The 18762-nt window shown below is 41.3% G+C and overlaps 1 protein-coding gene across 3 annotated transcripts in view; it reads right to left on the bottom strand.

The window, feature by feature from the left end:
- The window catches only part of GOLIM4 (golgi integral membrane protein 4), a 68597-nt gene extending 50200 nt beyond the window's left edge, over window positions 1–18397 (bottom strand). The window contains exon 1 of one of the 3 annotated variants that reach the window (XM_045851471.1): window positions 17769–18397. In XM_045851471.1, coding sequence (XP_045707427.1) covers window positions 17769–17955 — 187 coding nt within the window. In that variant the 5' untranslated portion in view covers window positions 17956–18397. The remainder of the gene's footprint in view (window positions 1–17768) is intronic. The other 2 variants (XM_045851472.1, XM_045851470.1) reach the window with 2 other exon arrangements.
- Window positions 18398–18762: the final 365 nt, after the last annotated feature.

Here is an 18762-nt window from a genome sequence, read left to right on the forward strand (position 1 = left end):
CTTTAGAAGAAAAAAACATAAATGAAATGCTATCAGGATTATCTTACTGCCCAAGACCAACACCATAACTGACTAGTCACACACCCACATATATACAATCACACACAGACAATCACATATGAAAAGGAAGAAATTAGTAAGTGTACAACTTGAAAAGTAAGGGTGTTTTAAAGAAATGCCTAAAATCGGGTAAGTTTTTAAAAGAAAGAACGATGGAAGGACAGCCAGGGCATCCACCTCTATGAACTTCCCATGGTTTTTCCCCACGGCCTTGGGTATAAACATACATAGTTGCCATGGTAGGTTCGATAACCTTCAAATAAATACTAACAGAATTTTTTTCATTTAATTTTTTTTACAAAAGAATCACAGCAAACATGCCACAATTTTCTCTTTAAAAAGTATTATGAGAAGTCTACACAAAAACATAAATGCCTAAAGCTATCCATGGGTCCATGTTCTAAATTGTTTTAGTTGTTTATTTTACCCACATAAGCTAGTATATAGAAGTAAATCCTGTGTTTAGTCATATCTGCTCTTGCTACTAAAATCAGCATCATAAATGTTGAAATACTCTGATAGAGAAGGTCTGCTTATTCAATGTTACTGAGAGAGCAGAGTCATAAGAATCCAACAGAAAGGGCTTTAACTTTAACAGATACATTTTTTACACTCTTTCTCTTGATACCAGCACCAGTATAATAAAATTTATAACCCAAGGAAGTCTCTGGACAGTAGGTACTTCAGAAAAAGTTTGTGGAATAAAAGAATATAATTACTTACTGCCTTTTGCTTAGAATTTATGCTAAGTGCTTATTCCTTATAAATTCAACCCTTTGCCAAGACAATATGAATATGACTAAAATCATACTATTTAATGTTAGTCTTTTTAAAAGTCTTTGTCAAATCACCATAAAATAACTCCTCAGATAAAAGCAGCTTTCTTCTGCCCTGGCTGGTGTGGCTCAGTGGACTGAGCACCGGCCTGCAAACCAAAAGGTCACTAGTTAGGTTCCCAGTCAGGGCACATGCCTGGGTTGCGGGCCAGGTCCCCAGTAGGGGGTATGCAAGAGGCAACCACACGCTGATGTTTCTCCCCCTTTCTTTCTCCTTCCCTTCTCCTCTGGAAATAAGTAAATAAAATCTCTTTAAGAAAAAAGGAAGCTTTCTTCTTTCATCTCACACTATACTAATTTTGAAACTGACTATGATAGATGGGGTCATCCTCCAAATTCTTCAACCTCACTGTTGTAATAACACATCCACACTCTGCCACTCATGTTGCTGTGTTTACTGCTGTGGGCACAGTATTCCTCTGCATCCCAATCCATTAGTGTTGGGACTGACCACATGACTTGCAGGGCCAATGGGATGTAGACAAAGCTGACAGTGAGCCAGTTCCAACCCAAGGCTTTAAGAGGCACTGCATGTTAAAACTTGCCCTCTGGTGCTCCTGTGATCCACCCTGAGAAGAGCACCCCCAGGTAGATGAAATCCTTTCAGCACAGGTCACAGAAAGGAGGCATTTGGAGTCTGCCTGAAACTGATCACACACCTGTTGTCAATGCCTAGGTCCAGGCAAGCTGGGCCCAGCCTAGCCCAGTCGATAATGGCCAAGTCACAGCCAGACTGCAGACCTGTGAACATGAACATACTTATTATTGTAAAACACTGAGATTTTGAAATATATTGATGCTCTGTACATTTAAAAGGCTACCAACATAATATTAATTGCATCATGCCACAGCACCTTGATTGACCTATCCCAAACTGATAGTAATTTCTTTGGCTCTCTTCTATTTTAGAAAACAGAATCAGAAATCTCTTCCATAAGGGATTTTTTAAGAAAAATATGTCACAGAAAGACAGACATTCATTCTATAACTAAAATCTAATTTCCAGAAATAAACTATAATGTAGTGAATAAGCCATGTTTAAAGAAACCCAAGTTATAATTGTGTAACCTCAGATATTTCTCCAATTTACCAAGCAGTCCTCCAAGTGAACTAAAAGTAAAGCATCTCCTTAAATATCTGATATAATCCAGAACCACTTGTCTGGTTTTTTGCAAAGTTTCTGAATAGCTTCCCTTAAAAGTTCACAGGTGTGACCTAACCAGGGTTGGGAGGAGGAGTCAGTATGAATCATAAAAGTTCTTGAATTAAAGAAGTGTTCAATAAGTATAACTTTTGTTTACTTTATTGGGGTTACATTCGTTCATAAAATTATATTATTATGTAGATTTCAGACGTACAATTCCATAACACATAATCTATACATCCTATTGTGTCTTTACCACCCTGAGCCAAGTCTCCTCCACCACCATTCATTCCCCTAGAGCCTCTCCTACCTCTCCCACCCCGCTTTCCCTCCGGCAATCACCATTCTGTTGTCTGTGTCTGTGAGGGCGTTTTTGTTTTTTTTTTTTGCTTCATCCCTTTATCTTTTTTAAAAAACATTTTATTTATTTATTTTTAGAGAGGGAAGGGAGAGAGAGAGAAAGAGAGAAACATCAATGTGTGGTTGCTGGGGGCCATGGCCTGCAACCTAGGCATGTGCCCTGACTAGGAATCGAACCTGCGATGCCTGGTTCGCAGTCTGCACTCAATCCACTGAGCTACACCAGCCAGGGCTCCCTTCATCTTTTTACACAGCCCTGCAGCCCTTCTCCCCTCTGACGGCTGGCAGTCTTGTCCCTGTACTGCTTTTGAGTCCTGATACTTTCGGGGCCTGCCCAGGTCACTAGATAGGAACCATGGTTAACTCTTTGGTTAGGAGAATATCTTTCCTTTCTATGTTCCTGAGTATTTAGAAATCTGTTCATTTAAAAAGTGGGATAGATTTTTGTTTACCCATATTTTTTATTACTTAATTTTTTCCTAGCATAATTAACATGAAGACAACCTGTAGCCTAACACAAGTTCAGTTATCACAGATTATAAACACAATATTAAGGAGATTTTCATGGATCAATTCCAAGAACATTTTGCCCTTTTTGCCACTTCTATACAATAACGCAAAATTACACTGTGAAATCTACTGTGTAGCAACAAATTGCTAAGTATGACTCACTACATGTAATTCTTATTTTCATTATTTTTCACTGAAGCTAACAGCTCAGAACTTAAAAATCACAAAATTATAACTTAGAAAAACTCTTAAGGCTAGAGTAAGCACCCACGAGGTGTCTGAGCTGCTGCTGTGATATTCCTCTGGAAAGCTCCGTTATGCTCTGGACCCTCCGGGGCCGGGCAGTGTTCCCAAACCACAGGGGCCGTTAACGTGCTTCAGGAAATAAATTTAGTAAAAGGCAGTAACTGGACCTGTTATAATTTCTACTTTCTGAACTAACTAAATTACTTTAAAAACGACCCGTTTACACAATACAGTGGACAAAGAATGTACCGAACGAGCATGAATGACGGTGGAGAGAACAGACAAGCCAGCTCACATCCGGGTGGTCCCTTGGGCAGCTTATCACTGGCTGAACAATGATACCAATGCTTGTGTTTTGAACATCAAGTTTTAGTTGATTTTATTTTGGTCATATTTTTAGATTTATCCAAATAATAGACTAGTGCACACAGACAGGCTGTACATGGATATTAATTCAGCACTAGCAGAGGGCAATAATAAGGGAATGAATTTGCAAATGCTCTCAAAACAGTCCTTAAATTTCACTATTTTACTCAAAATAATCATTGAGTACACTACGGAGCTGCCAGTCCTTGGGGGAAAAAAAAAGACTAAAGAACGTATCAGAAGGTACTGACATTATCCAAACCATCTGTCAATAGGAGGATGGATAAAGCGATACATTGTGACAAACTTATATAAGGCATACTAATAAAAATAAATAATCTATAAATGCATCTAACAGTTTGGGTAAATCTCACAATGTTAAGCAAAAGAAGCCAGACACCTGTTTGATGTATATACTATATATATAATGATATGTAAAGTACAAAAACAGGCAAAATTAATCAATGGTGATTATCTTTAGGAGGCGGGGCAGAGCTATAATGTCAAAAAAAGGAAATGTTAGATTTGATTAGGCTATTCATATGCCCTATGTTTTACTGGTAAAGTATTTCATTCTTTCTTGTCTTGTCAAATACAAGCAATTTTGTCTAGTTTTAAAGCTACAATATGTAACTAATTTTAGACTACATATCCTATACATATGTGGCAAAATCAAATATAGTGTTACTTCGACTGTGTTAAAAATTCAAAATAGCCATATGTATCATGAACATAAGCTTTATTTTTAAAACTACCCTTATTATCTAATAGATGATAATACACAAAGCTTAATTCCTTTTACATGAAATCACTTCTGTATTATGTACCTCATAAAATTGAGGAAAAAAGAACTCCTATAGGAGTGTGTGAGATTGTATGTCATAGTAAAAAGGTTTTGAGGATTACAAAAACAGTTGGGTACCACTTTAGTCATGGAGAAGAAATATCGGTAGAACTGTGAGTATCTGCTAACTAATCACACGGCCTTCAGCAAGCTATGTATACTCTGTAAAACCAGCACTGTCCAATGGAAATACACTGTGAATCACATTTCTAATTTCTAAATTTCTAGCAGCCACAAATAAAAGAAAATAGAAAGCATATGTACACTGTAATCCACCCATGATATCTAATTCAATACAACAGTTAACTGAAATGTAGTGTCACCAAAAGAATAAAGTTTTGTTGGACAGAAAAATAGTTCATAACCCTTTAGTTTTAATGTTTAAATTTAAATTAGCTAAAATTTAAAATTCAGTTATTCACTCACACTAGCTGCACTTAAGTGTGTTTTCCACACACGGCCAGTGGCTACCACACTGGACAGCACAATGAGTCATTTGATCTGAGGTATACTTTCTTCACTGAGAAACTAAAGAAGTCAATCAAGTTAAACAATTCCCACTGAGAATTTTTGCCAACTGAAGCCCACCTGCTCCCTTCAAAATGTGAGCCTTTCACCATGCAGGAATGCAGCCCAGTGTCCAGGGGTCTTATGACTTTCAAAGTCAGAAATCCGGATGTTTACATAAAATATCTTTCTTTTTTTCCTTGTAGACAACTACTGTGAAATTCTTCAGAGCTCTGTGTGGGCCAAGCCAAAACGCATCCATATGCTGCTCTTTACATCCTGGGTTCTGCAAACATTCTTTCCTGCTCTACCAATCTATGATTTATTCAGGAGTGATTTGACTTCTACATATGGAAACCAAAAAACACAGCTGGAGACTCAGTTGAATGCTGAGCTTCAAAGCCCCCTCTAAAATCAAGATGATACTACAGATGCTATCAGGAGGAGACAGCTTGTGGTGAAAGGAGCAGGGTTCTAAGTGTGCGCTTAAGCCCTGTCTACACCCCAGAATGCAGAGGAGTCCAAAAGAGAGCCAGTCATCCGAAGGTAAGGGACAACTCAAGCCCCTAACTTTGGATCAAGGACAGTGTGCCAGAGAGATAAATGGGAAGGGTGGTGAAGCCAAGTTCACCACAGAGACTACTGCTCTTAATATAGTGAGACCCAGTCTCGCGGAGCCTGCCTGGATCCTCCAGGGCATGTGAGATCCAAAAAGGGAACAAAGTAAACATGCCACAGACAGTGGAAAGCTACAGAGGTGAAGCAGGAATGAGGAGCTTGAGCCGCCATCAGCACCTTCCTTGGGCAGAGATGGGAAGAGGTGGGGCTGGCAGGCAGACTCCAAGGAGACCAGTTTTCTGACCCAGGTGAGTCACCATCTGGGAATATTAACTGTTTGACAGGATCTGACAGGACAGAGTTCCCTCTGAGATGCAAAGTCAGAAAGGAAACTCTGTTTTGTGAACACTGCTAAAACCTCATTATAGTGCCAGGGCAAGGGAGCCTTGGAAACTGAGGCTGAGTCAGGGCCCTGAGTTAGGACTCAAGCAGTTTAAACATTCATCTGACGCATGTCACTGGCCTGCTACGTGCCTTCTGTCTCCCCAAATTTAAACTGGCCATAATATAGCATATTTTGCTTTACTCTATATCATAGGGTTGTCTTCAGGACTAAATGATATCATGAATATAAAGCAAATTGAAAAGTATAAATTTCTCACATAATTGCAAGGCACTTTGTATTATTTATGAAGCAATTACTAATGGATGCTAGGAATGCAACTATTAAATGCCATTTAGGTCCCTAATCAGGATTCCTCCTAAATTTGAGGGGAAGGAGTGGGTTAGAGCTTTAGGGTAATAGTGCTGACCATTACCTCCCCATTACAAAACCCAGCCACTTTCTAAAGGGCTCATTGGAGGGGATCAGGGGAGGTCAAATTCCAAGGTGGACTTAAAAGTACCTGAGAAAGAGGAATTTGCCCTAAAGCAGTGGTTCTTAACCTTTTTCAGGTCACTGATGCTTTGAGAATCTGATAAAAGCTATGATTTCTGTCTTGGAAAATGGCACATATACAGAAGTGGCATATATTTTCAGTTAATTCATGGACCTCCCAGGGATCCCAAATTGAAAATGCCACCTTTAAGGAAGAAGGGATCACAGACAAGACCCACTATGTGGTGTCAGGAATGAGTTGTTGCTGAGTAGGAGGCAGTTTTAAGAACAGCTGGAGGCCAACAATAAAAACAAAGCAGTCTTTCTTTGAAGGCACAGCCTCTATGCAAAGCGCTGCTACCATGGGATCTTCAGATGAAGTTTCTTACGGTGTCTAGCTAACTCTTGGCTGCTGCTTCCCTGGACAGTTTCAACAGAAAAGAGCATCCTTTAGATTGGTCCATATGGACCATGATCAACCCAGGGAGTGAAAGGTATGTGAAAAAAAAAAAATGCAATCTGTGAATCTCCCTGAGAACCACACAGCACATGTTGTTAGCACTTCCTTGTGCAATGCATAGGGAGTTTTTACCATTTTGGTTTTGGGGACAGAGAACAGAAACCACATGTCACAGGAGACTTACGATACCTGCATGAGCATCGCCAAGAGAAGTCATGGTGACATAAAGTAACAATGAGCACCGTGGCAGCAGCTGGCACCCACACAGATAAAAGTGGGGCAGGAAGATGATCACTGATTCTACAGAAACTCAGCAGTAACTTCTCACTGACAGAGACAGAACTCTCCTTAATTCTTGAATGGAATATGGCCTCAAACATGTTGACAAAATATTCTTTGTCCTCTTCCCAATCCAATCTCTTATAGAAATATGTTCAGGAGAGTCAAAAGGAAAATAGAAATATTTATTACACACATTTCTAATTACTAAAATATGTTTAGAAAAGAGAGGCCTTACTATGAATTTGGAATTACACTTGTTCAGAAAACATTTAATGACTGTTTCATGATATGCTTTTATGCTGTTTTTTATTTTATTAATATCACAAGGCATATTCATAGATTATAATATTTTAAACTTCACTTTTAAAGTAGGATGAATAACCAAGTTGAAATAACCTGTCATGCAATTAGTGCTCTTTCTTTAAATGAAAGATTTTTAGCTGAGGCCAGTAAAATTCTATAAAAATTATCTTCTGACTACTGAATACCAAGGTCTTCACCAAGGGCTGCAGTCTCTAAAGCCAGAAAGAACACTCAGAGGCACGTGGAAATGCTTTGTAAATGAACACCCTGCACCGCATTCCTAGCTACTTGCCTTGCAGGAGTGGGAAATTGTCGCATTCTGTCAATGGATTTTGAAACTACCCAAGGACACGATGCCTTCCACTTTGGGATTTCTCTTGACAGCATACTGGTTGGGATTATACTTCAGAAAGTTACCTGGAACTCTCCTTTATTTTTAATTTTTCCAAGTCAGTTTAGATACCAGATCATTTCCTCCTGAAGACCATGATTTCAAATGCCACTTGTTGCTAATATACTTCAAGTTAAATTGTAACGAATTCTGATATGTCGCACAACATTTTTTTCAAAAGCATTATGTTGCATAATCCAAGAAAACAATTTAGAACAGTGCCTGGCACACAGCAGGTGCCCAATAAATGTTAGCTTATGAGGACTTTGGTAATGCTATGCCAACAGTGAAAGAAATGACATTCTCACTTTGTGGTAGGCAGCTACCAAGGCGACCCCCAAAGATCCCCATCTTGTGTCATTCATATCTTCACAAAACTCCTTTTCTTGAGTGTTGGCTGACTTAGTGATTCAAGAGTAATTAGCAGAATATGGCAGAAGCTATGTTTTGCCACTTTCAAGATGATTAGGTTATTAAAATACTTTTACTTTCATCTTGGGCTCTTTCACACTCTCTCTCGGATCTCTTGCCCTGAGGGAAGGCAGCTATCGTATTTTAAGTTCCATGTAGGCACGATGGAAAGTCCTATCAAAAGACCAGAAGAGTGGGATTGAAAGCAGACTTTCCAAGGCCTGCCAACAACCACACTGTGAATTCTGAAGCTGGTTCTTATATCCCAACTGAGTTTTGAGAAGACTTCCACCCTCGTCAGCAGCTCCATCATGCAGCATTCATGATGGAGCTTGGGAGGATCACCGGGCTAAGCCCAGTTACCTTGCCCACAGAAACTATAAAATAGTATTTGTTGTTCTAAGGCAATTCAGTTTGTGGATACTTTGTTGTGCAACAGGGTAGCTAACACAGACTTTGGAAGTGAAGTGCTACCATAACACAAATCTAAAAGGCAGGAGAGGCTTTGGAACTGTGTAGCGGAACTTCAGAGGTGTGTGAGTGAGAGGATAAGGTGCTTGAACACAGGTACACAGAATTCTGGACTCTGAAGAGCTTGCTAGTAAAGGTGTAAGTGAAAATAAAGAAAATTTTATTGGAAGCTGGAAATTATGTAGTGGCAGAAGGTTTAACAATACCCACACTCGGTGTAGTTGCATGGCCCACAGTTGCTGGCAGTTACACAAAAAGTGAAAAATGAATTGGCCAGTATAGCTAAGATTTTCCAGCAAAATGTTAAAGATGCTACCTGGTTTTTTCCTGTTGCTTACAGTAGACTGTAAGAGGGTACCGTGAGGGAAGGACTACTAAACAGAACGGAGGCAGGACTAGATGGTTTTGAGCACTCTCAGCTTCTCTAGGCAGCAAACAATGCTAAAATGGAGAAATGGCTTCCCAAGGTCGATACCAGGGAACTGTCAGAAAAAAACGTGATGAAATCAAAGGTATGGTTTTTCAAATCCTGGTTAAGACCTTGGAAATGTGGTGTCTCAGAGTGCTATTCAGTCAGATCCTAGGAAAAGTTTAAGAGTGTGATTTGCAAGACCTTTCCACAGGCCTTTGGGAAGTTAAGGGGCATTGTCTCTCCTTTGCCTCAGCAGAAGGCAGAGAAGGAGTTATCTCCAAGAAATATGTGGGTGTGGTTTTTGTCCAACAGAGTAAACCCCAACAAGAGAATTTTATCAACAGAAATTTGGACTGAAAGGGACAGAGACAGTACTATGTGCAAAAAGGCCATAGACCTCAAAAGTTCCATGGGCAGGAAGCAGGTTGAAAAAACCCAGCTGCAGGCACATACTATCTGTCACGAAAAGGAAGGATGGCTCAGAGAGTAGCACCAATAGCCAAAATGGTAGAATGGAGAGCCATGGAGAATTATTCCCAGGCCTGAAAACCTAGTCAAGGACCGTCTGCCTGGCTTGATTTCAAAACTGCTGTGCACCAGGGACTCCTACATACAAGCCCGTAGACTTTCTGCTTTGTTGAACTAGAATATGGAAGTGTCTTGGGCCTGCCCCACTGTTGTACGTCAGTTGTGTTGAGGTCAGAAGACTTGACCCTTCAGGTTCACGGACTTACAGATGAAGAGGACCTGTACTTGAGAAGCTGTGCTCAAGGAGCTTGCCCCACTCCCAGATCACACTCAGATGGCTTCTGGATTTTGAGCTGATGCTCACCTATATAGTAAAGAGAATTTATTTTCATCTTCTAATAAAAGTGATGTCTGACATCAGTACCATTTAATGTGTTTTACAGCATCAAACCTTTAAAAAGGCCATAAAGTCCTTTAAAAATTCCCTTGAAATGTTTGTTAATGGGTTAAAAGATTGATGGAAGAGAAATTATAGATTCATAATATTAAATCTTATCAATGTAAAACTTGATAAACTGTTGTACATTAACCAACCTAAATAATCAAGTAATTATCAGCTGCCCAATTTTAATCTATGTTTAGGACATTTATTTTATAGCATCGAGATATTGTCGAGCGCATACAAGCAAGGTCAAAGCTCTCTTAAATACCTTGATTTGCAGATCTTTTTTGTTTGTAGCAAAAATTCCACCTATTTAACAAAAAACCTATTTAAAGGGGTTTAAATAGGATGTGAAATGGGAAATGAAATGTTTAGCTCTCCTAAAATAATCATAGATTTTCCTTAAATTCACTTACCCTCAAAGGCAAGGAAATGGTGCCATTCAAAATGTTCTATAATGCCTCATCCTTCAGAATGACGGTATGTATTTTACTTTTCTATTCACTATCTAACATATTGTGGCATTTTCTATATGAAAAATTGTTAAAGCAATACTTTTTAAATGTCATACTCTTATAAAGGGCAATTTATTTCATGCCCATGTCCCTCCAGGCTATGAGGCTATTTAAGGAGGCTTATTAGTGAAGGGCAGTGACTGGTGTTTCCCCTGGATAAGCAATCACTGGCCAGTAAAAACAAAGAACACAAATGTGCTATTCAGAAATCCATAGCATTGTTAAAAACGGCAACACCCATTTCTGTCCTAATGGAGAAGAGGGTGCTGTCAGTCCCCACAGAGAGCAGAGCACAGGGCAGGAAAGCTACACTGCACTGGGACCCAAGGGGTGTGTCTCTGTGCTGAGCTCCAGACACGTGGGAAGTGATTCATCAGCTTCCGGATTGGTTTCTTCCCTGCAAAACACAGTGTTCACATCAGATTTGAACAGTTCATGCACTCCTGAACTTCAGATACGCAGGTACTCCAAACATGAGTTCTTACTTCATGCACACAAAACATGTATGGGTACTATGAGTTGCCAAATATTCACTTGTTTCACTAAAATAAACTCCACAAAGGAAACTTTATGCTAATACATTGTAAATGGAAAAAAAATCTGACTTACATGGCATTAATGGATGGTAACTATAAAATTTAAATGCAATAAAACAATGAAACAATTATTAATTTCTGGCTATCAGGCTGTTGGCTATCTGAAATCTGCTCTCTTTGAGAAAAATAAATGAGCAAATCTACCTAGGAGAGGTTCTTGCATCAAATTGAAAGTTCCTACTTGACTTGTCAAGAACATACTGAAAAGGGATTCAAAAGGACATTTTCTTTTACTATGTGATTTGATGTTATTTTATGTGTCATCTGCATACCACCTAAAATCAACTCAGTATCAGCCTAAAAGGTCCTTCCTAACAGGAGCAGATGCCCTACCTTTGAAAATCAAATAATTGCACCTGACTTTTTATTCTAAATTTTACCTTGAACCCTCATACAACCCACCTAACCTACTTTCTCAAAACCAGTAACATTGTCACAGGACACTAAAGTAATTTTGAGGGCAACGAAGTACTGTGGAATGAACACAAGCTAGGAAGTCACATTAGGGTTCATAGTTCAGTCTCACTAGATTCAACCTTGACACTGGCAAGTTAATTAACCCCTCTGAGCCTCAGATTGTTCACTCACATGAAAATGCTCGTGCCCCTGTTCAATGCCAAGACGCATGTCATGTGCTTGGCACAGTACCTGAACATGGTAGACACTAGATAAGTGTTACATATTTAAAATAATTTAATCCCTTCAAATGAATTTTCAAAATTCTATCACAATAAGTTCACTTCAAATAACAGTAGCTTGAGAGGAAAATACAGCTTGCCTTTTTTCTTTTATAATATAGTTATATTACGTATGAAACTGTCACTTCCAAACAAAGGTCCAGAACACAAACCACTGACTGGTAAAAGAAGCAAAAATATGTTGTCTTCAATGATAAAATAATGACACTCAGTTGCAAGCATGTAAAGTGTTTTCTGGTCTTAACCCCACAAAAGCCTCAAAACAATAGAAAAGTCAGAGTGAGTGTATCTTAAATCAAAGAGAAGTTTCAACCGAATTGGGCGCATGGCCCCGAAAAGAGTCATATCTAGGACACACCTAATAACCCTACTACCTCCTCGATGTAGCAAACGGTGGCCAGATAAACAGCCTGACGCTAATCCAGCAGCAGTAGTCCTGCTCACCTAATAAATCAGGATTCATATTGTTCAATGTAAATGCATTGTTTCTAATCCATACAAGTAGCAAGAGAGTCACTGTGATCCCCAAGTAAATATGAAGAAACCCAAGTTCAGAGAGGTTACTTGCCTGGTCAAGGTCATTCTACTGGTCAACATCAGAATTGCATTCAAACTGTATCTGATGCCAAGTCCGCTCTCCTCGCATTAGTCCCTGTTTTTTGTTTTTTGTTTTTTTTTTCTTTTCAGGACATAAAGATGTGAGCAAGAATCTTTCTCAATGCTCCGAAAAGCCATAGGCTGATATTAGTCCCTTTTTCTCTCTCTCCCTTCTGGTTTCTCTCAAACCTTTGCATTTTGGTCCACGCCAGCTTCAGTCATCATTTGCCAACTCCAGCGCATTCATTCCTAAAGTCACTGAGACCTGGTCTTGTGTCCCAGCCCTAAAAGAAACTATACTTGGAAAGGCAGGAGAGAATAAAAAAATTCAAGGTAAGGTTTTCAACCCACCTGGTATTTAAAGTAAAGGCTCACAGACAATGAGCAATTTTCTTACATGGTCAACCAGTATCGGCATGTTCCCATTTACAAGGACAACTGAGGCAGACACAATGTGTGGAATCAAAATTTTTGCAAATCATATATACTCAAGAGTACTTAATTGGCAAAATTTTCAAACATATCTAGAAGTTTTTATCTTTTATTTAGGGAATGGGTTTTAAAATAGAATTTTACATACAAATAAAAACCACTAAACCTAGAAAATATTTCTGTTCCATTTTTTAAACACAAATGAAACAAAAACAGCTTGATAAATATTTTCCTTTAACTACAAGATGTACTTCAGTGAAAATGTTTTACTAGTTCATATCTAATTGATGTTTATAAGTCCTAACTTTGTGCTTCAAAATGAGTATACCAACAATGTGCTGCCCACACCTGTTAGTCTAAACTACTGAGGTCTGTGAACTACTCTGCAGTACATGAGATTCCACAACAGTCCAGAATGCAAGCTACAGCCTTCGAAGCTAACACTTCTGACCCTCATGACAACTTAGTATAAGCACCATTGTCGTAATTACTACATACGATTAAAATGAGTCACAGAGAAGTTAGGTAACTTGCCCATGATCACACAGCTAAAAAGAAAAAAGAAAAAAGATGAAATCAAATCCAGACACTCTGACTCCAGCTCTTATCCACTACACTCCACTGTCCACCACATATAAGCCCATTCATAGGCAAAGACAAAATTCCACAAAGGCACAGACCTAATATTTATTGAGCACCTACTATATGCCAGGCACCAGGCACTGAAGGTGAAAGAATTAAAAAAAAAAAAAAAGCCTGGCTCTGAATTGAAGGAAAATCTTTTTTTTTCTTTCTTTCCTTTCTTCCCTCCTTCCTTCCAGCAAATTCAGTGGAGGTGGAAAACAAAGTAACAAGTTATAGTAAAATGTGTTCATGTTCTGGCTAGGAGACCATCCTGCTTATTAGGGGAGCATGATGCAAAGGACAACTACTTAAATTACATTATGACCCTTAAAAACACCAAACTTCTTTACAAACTTTAAATCATTAGCTCTGGCTGGTGTGACTCAGTGGGTGGAGTGCTGGCCTGCAAACCAAAAGGTCGCTGGTTCAATCCCCAGTCAGGGCATATGCCTGGGTTGCCAGCCAAGTCCCTGGTGGGGGCGCACATGAGAGGCAACTGCACACTGATGTTTTTCTCCCTGTATACCTCCCTTCCCCTCTCTCTAAAAATAAAATAAGTAAATAAAATCTTTTTTAAAAATTCAAAATCATTGTAATACATTTATCTGGAACAGAAGCATAGAAAATATTATATAAACCTTTCCCTATATGGTTTCCGGTCATCACTGAGAAGACCAAGGGCACTGTAACAATGTCATAAAGTGTTTTAAGAATGAGGAACACATTGTCCCTACCTTTTAAAAATGCAAAGTCATATCTTTCTCCCAGATCTTGCTGCACAAGGCTATTGCCTATCTCTAGCAGCTATACCCTCTCCTAACCTGATGATATACAAGCGAGTTAATCAGTAACCACACTGAGTTGCAATTGCCAGGGAAGGTCCCTGGTCCAGAGTAAAGTACTCAGATTTGTGACAGTTCACCTATTTTCTTTGAGTTTCTTTCATTTAAGTACAATAGAAGGGGGTGGATAATTATAAAAACAAATTTTATCAATTCAAAATTTTACCCATGACAAAACTGGGAAGGGACCATGAGGACAGTAACAACTAATCTTTGATGAGCAGTACCTACTATGTACCAGGTGTGCTAGCAGGTTACTAGGAATTAACTATTTTATCCTCACAATACCCTGATGAAATAGGTCATTCTAATCTCCAGTATATAAATTTTAAAACGTGAGGCCCAAGTTCACATAAGAAGTTGCAGGACTAGAATCTGAATCGCATGCTCGAGGAAAAGAAACCTTAAATGGCTTTGAGGCTAAGCTGGTAGATTAACTCTATGAAGTGGTTCAGTGTTGAGATCACAGAGCTGTGGCTCTCAACCGTGGCTGCCCATTGTAGTGGGAAGATTGTTAGGTGAGCTCCACCCCCCTGGATTGTGATTTAATTGGCCTGGAAGCTGCCCAGGTAATTCTAATGGCCAGTCAAAGCTGAGAACCAGTGTGTGTGTACATGCAGACAATGGTGCACGGCCTACTTGAAAAAAATTTTAAAAAATTTAAAGGGTTAAGGAAACACTGTGCTGGTCAAAGGTTCTTAGTACTGCCTCTGCCACCAGCAGGGAACACCCGGCCCACTCCTCCGAATAAACACGGTGCAGTAGGGATGGTGGACGTGGGCAGGCCGACAGACATAGATATTTGTTCTTAGAGGAGGGGGGTGCCTGTCTTGGAACTTTCCCTGTGTCACCTCCACCATCTCCTATTTTGGAACTGTTCTACTACAAAATGCACTTGGTATTAGAGGTAACCTACTCTCAAAGGAAGCTCTGGAGTACAACTCATTCTTAAACTGAAGATGACCTAAATATGCTCACTTAACAAATGTATACCATCAAGTTACAGAGCAAAACTACTTAAACATTTCAAGAATCATATTTTTTAAAAAAGGCCACTCATAATTAACTCTGATCTTTCTCCAAGCCAGGTCAAGAGATCTCACAAAACTAAACAAGTCTGAAGTATAGAGTCTAATGCCCTAAAAACAAGTGCAGGTGGTATATAACGTAGTTGAGTAAAACGTCATTTGTCATCGGAAAAGGGAGGCAAGCCTGCACAGTGTCAGAAAATCTTATTGAATGGCCGAAGATGTGAAATCCAAAATAAATGCTGCAGAAGTCTATAGGGAATCCATTTTAAAAAGAAGAAACTGCAGCCTGCTTGTGAAACAATTCTTTGAGCTTAATTACATTATAATTATTGCAACACCACAACTCAAGAGGAAGTGGCAAAAGAGTAAATTAAGAATGGACTTTAGGGCAACTCAGTCGAACTAGCCACAACATTTCTTCTGCTGCAAAGCTACGTTGTGTGTTTTATGGTATTGTGTTACCACTTATGACCACTTTCTCTCATTACCACCGAAAGAAGGCAAACAAAACTGAGAAAAGAAATTGAGAGTGATTTTCAAAAGAGAATGCTGCAAATAAAGGCCATGACTCAGAAATCAGGATCTTGGTCAATGAGTTTCAGCATTGGCAGTTTGGGCAAAGCTGCTATTTGGGTAAAACATTTCATTGTTGTTACTTTGTTTGGCTTTTCACAAAGCAGAGACAGGGAAGTGAAGTCTGAGAAAGCAGACAAAAGTGCATGAGATTAATTTTCTCACCATGGTTTAGGGTAATTTTGCTTGTTGACTGAATAAATATATGTCCACCGCCTCCTGAATGTCAGGCTCTGGGCAGTGCTGAGGATGCACCAGCGAACACGGCAGTGCCTGCTCTCATGGGACTCCGAAACCAAGAGACCAAGGCACCAACCCCCCAGAACCTACCCAACAAGCCCCTTCCAGCCATGAGTGTGAAAATCCAGCCCTGCCATTGTACTATTAGACAGCGAATTTTTTCCTTGGTCCGACTGCACTGAACTTCCCAGGGAAGGTGCTGATATCATCTAAATAAATAAATACATAAATATAGATCCACACTTTGAATACCAACAATGTAATTCATGGGTAAACCTCCACGAGTTTAAGGGGGCAAAAATTTCTAAGTTATGACTATCAAAACAGGTTTTCCATCTGAACTAAGACCAGCTACCATATTTTCACTGCCTGTGGCTATGCAGCTTCAGGAAGCTAAAAATACTTTTCTTTCTGCTAAGTTGAGAAGAACAAATAAGACCAAGCAGTCAGCTGTGCATCATTTTCTCTCGTCTTAATTTTTTTTTTACTAGAAAACACTCAAAACAGCTGAAGCAACGAAAAGGCATCTGTTTTATATTTGTATACATATACACTGGCAGATACATCTATACAGCTTGTATCCTCCTATTAATATGAAATAAGCCATATTTGCATTATCAGCAAAAACTGTCAACCTTTCACTGCTCACAGCTCTTTATTATTATTTTTTGGTTGGAGAGAGGGCTGCCTAAGTGTTGAAAACTAACCACAAGTACACATAAAAGCTTTCTATATATATATGTGTGTGTGTGTGTATTTATATATATATGATGACTGTCTTCTTAACAAGAGAGCATGGTGCTTACACTGCAGTCATGCATCATTTATGTTTCTGAAATTCACATGAAATGAGATTCTAAAATAGAAGGGCAGGAGCTTTGAGTCCTTCTGCAGGTCTTGCTCAAGTGATATTCGCTCTGTCTGGCAAAGTGAAAAACTGTGTTTCTCTTCTAGGACTTCTCAGGGCTAATTGTAAAACACACACACACTTATCTCCGTGATAAACTAAGTGTTACTCAAGAAGACAAACTTTTTTTAAAAACATCCTTACAGGATGGTAAACAGTGGTCCCGTGGACTTTTGCAACACATCCGACATCTCTTAAGTCACCCTGCTAAGTCAACAGAAACCAGCAGGTTTAGTATCCATTCGGCTAGGCCATTCGGTTGGGCTGCTGGGCCATGGCTTAATTTCTCCGGAAAAAAAAAAAACAGCACAGCTGGAGAAATCTCTGCCAAGCCCCCCATTTCTTAGGCTACTGACAAAGTCAAATGGGAAACAAATACCTAGGAGCCAGGAAACCACCCCTCCGGAATGGGCTGCCAGAAGCGGAGCGAGGGCTAGAGGTGTGCCTGCCCGGGTTGCAGCTGGGCCTTTGACAAGTGCTAGAGTAAAACACTCGGTGTGCACCTCCCATCTCAGGCCCAACAGGACCAGGGACTGGTGCTACCCGTTTCAAAGGTAACCAACCGCCTTCGGAACCTGGAAGATGGGGATGTCACCTCCCCTGACACTCCAGAGGGCCAGGGGACCCTGCAGGGCTCGCCTCCGATGTCTCTGAAGGTCAGAGGTAGCACCCGCAGTGCCAATTGCTCACCAAAGCCACTTTTCCAGCGGGGGCGGAGGCGTGGGACAAAGTTGGCCATTGGCCTGGTGCGTCCATTAACCGTACCTTGTAACTGGGCGGAAAGGGACTCCTGGTGCTGCTGGTACTTGAGCGCCACCGCCTCGGCTTTCCGCAGCTGCGTCTGCAGCTCGTAGTAGAGCATCGCGCCGTAGAGAAAGCCAAACACCACTGTCAGCAGCAGCAGCGTCTGGAAGATCCGCTTCTGCTTTCGGGAGCACATCCCGTTTCCCATAGTCCCCGCCGGACCGCGCGCTGTGGCGGTCCCTTCTTCCCCTCCGCCCGAGCGAGCGCCTCAGCAGCGGCCACCGCAGGAGGTGGCCGGAGGCAGCATGAGAAGACGCGAGACAGACACAAAAGCGGGGCCCAGGGGGAAGTGGCGCCCGCTGAGCGCTTAGCCCCCGCGAGCCGTGGGGCGCAAAGCCATGGACGCCGCCGGGGCAGCCGCCGCCAAACTTTTGCGAGGCTGGCTATCTGCGAGTGCCGGGGCCTGGGAGGGGGCCCTCCGCATACTTCTGAGCGTGGTGTCCTCGCCGAGGTCCCCGGACGCCTCCTGCCTTTATTTCTCCTCCCCACTTTTTGGTCTGGCAGTGCCCGGCGGCGCTCGGAGTCCCGCCCTGGCCGCTCCCCGCCCCCTCGCGGCCGTTCCCACTGCGCGACTTCTTTGCCACCAAAAGGAGCGGGTGCGCGCCCAACAAAGGGACCCCGGCTCCAGGCGGTGCCACTGCAGGGGGTGGGGTGGGGTGGGTGACCGGTGGGGGCTTGGTGCTCCCCAGGCTTTGGGGGATGGCGGGCCGGTGTCACTGACGGGGCCGCGGAGCCTCGGCCGCCACCGTCTCCCGCCCAACTTACGTGTCACCCACGGCTCCGCTATTCTGGCCAACGGGATTCCCGGAGGAAGTCCCACTCGGGCTCCCCGCTCATTGGGCCGGCCAGAGCTGCACCTCCCTCCCTTCGGGGTGGCAATGCCGGGCTCGATTGGACGCCCGCTTTGTCCGTCCGACCCCAGGACCGCGCCTTCCCTCCCACTGCGGGGCGCCTA

This window comes from Phyllostomus hastatus, unplaced genomic scaffold (genome assembly GCF_019186645.2).
Source record: "Phyllostomus hastatus isolate PE091 unplaced genomic scaffold, TTU_PhHast_1.1 phas_contig_86, whole genome shotgun sequence".
In the NCBI taxonomy this organism is placed as follows: Eukaryota; Metazoa; Chordata; class Mammalia; order Chiroptera; family Phyllostomidae; genus Phyllostomus; species Phyllostomus hastatus.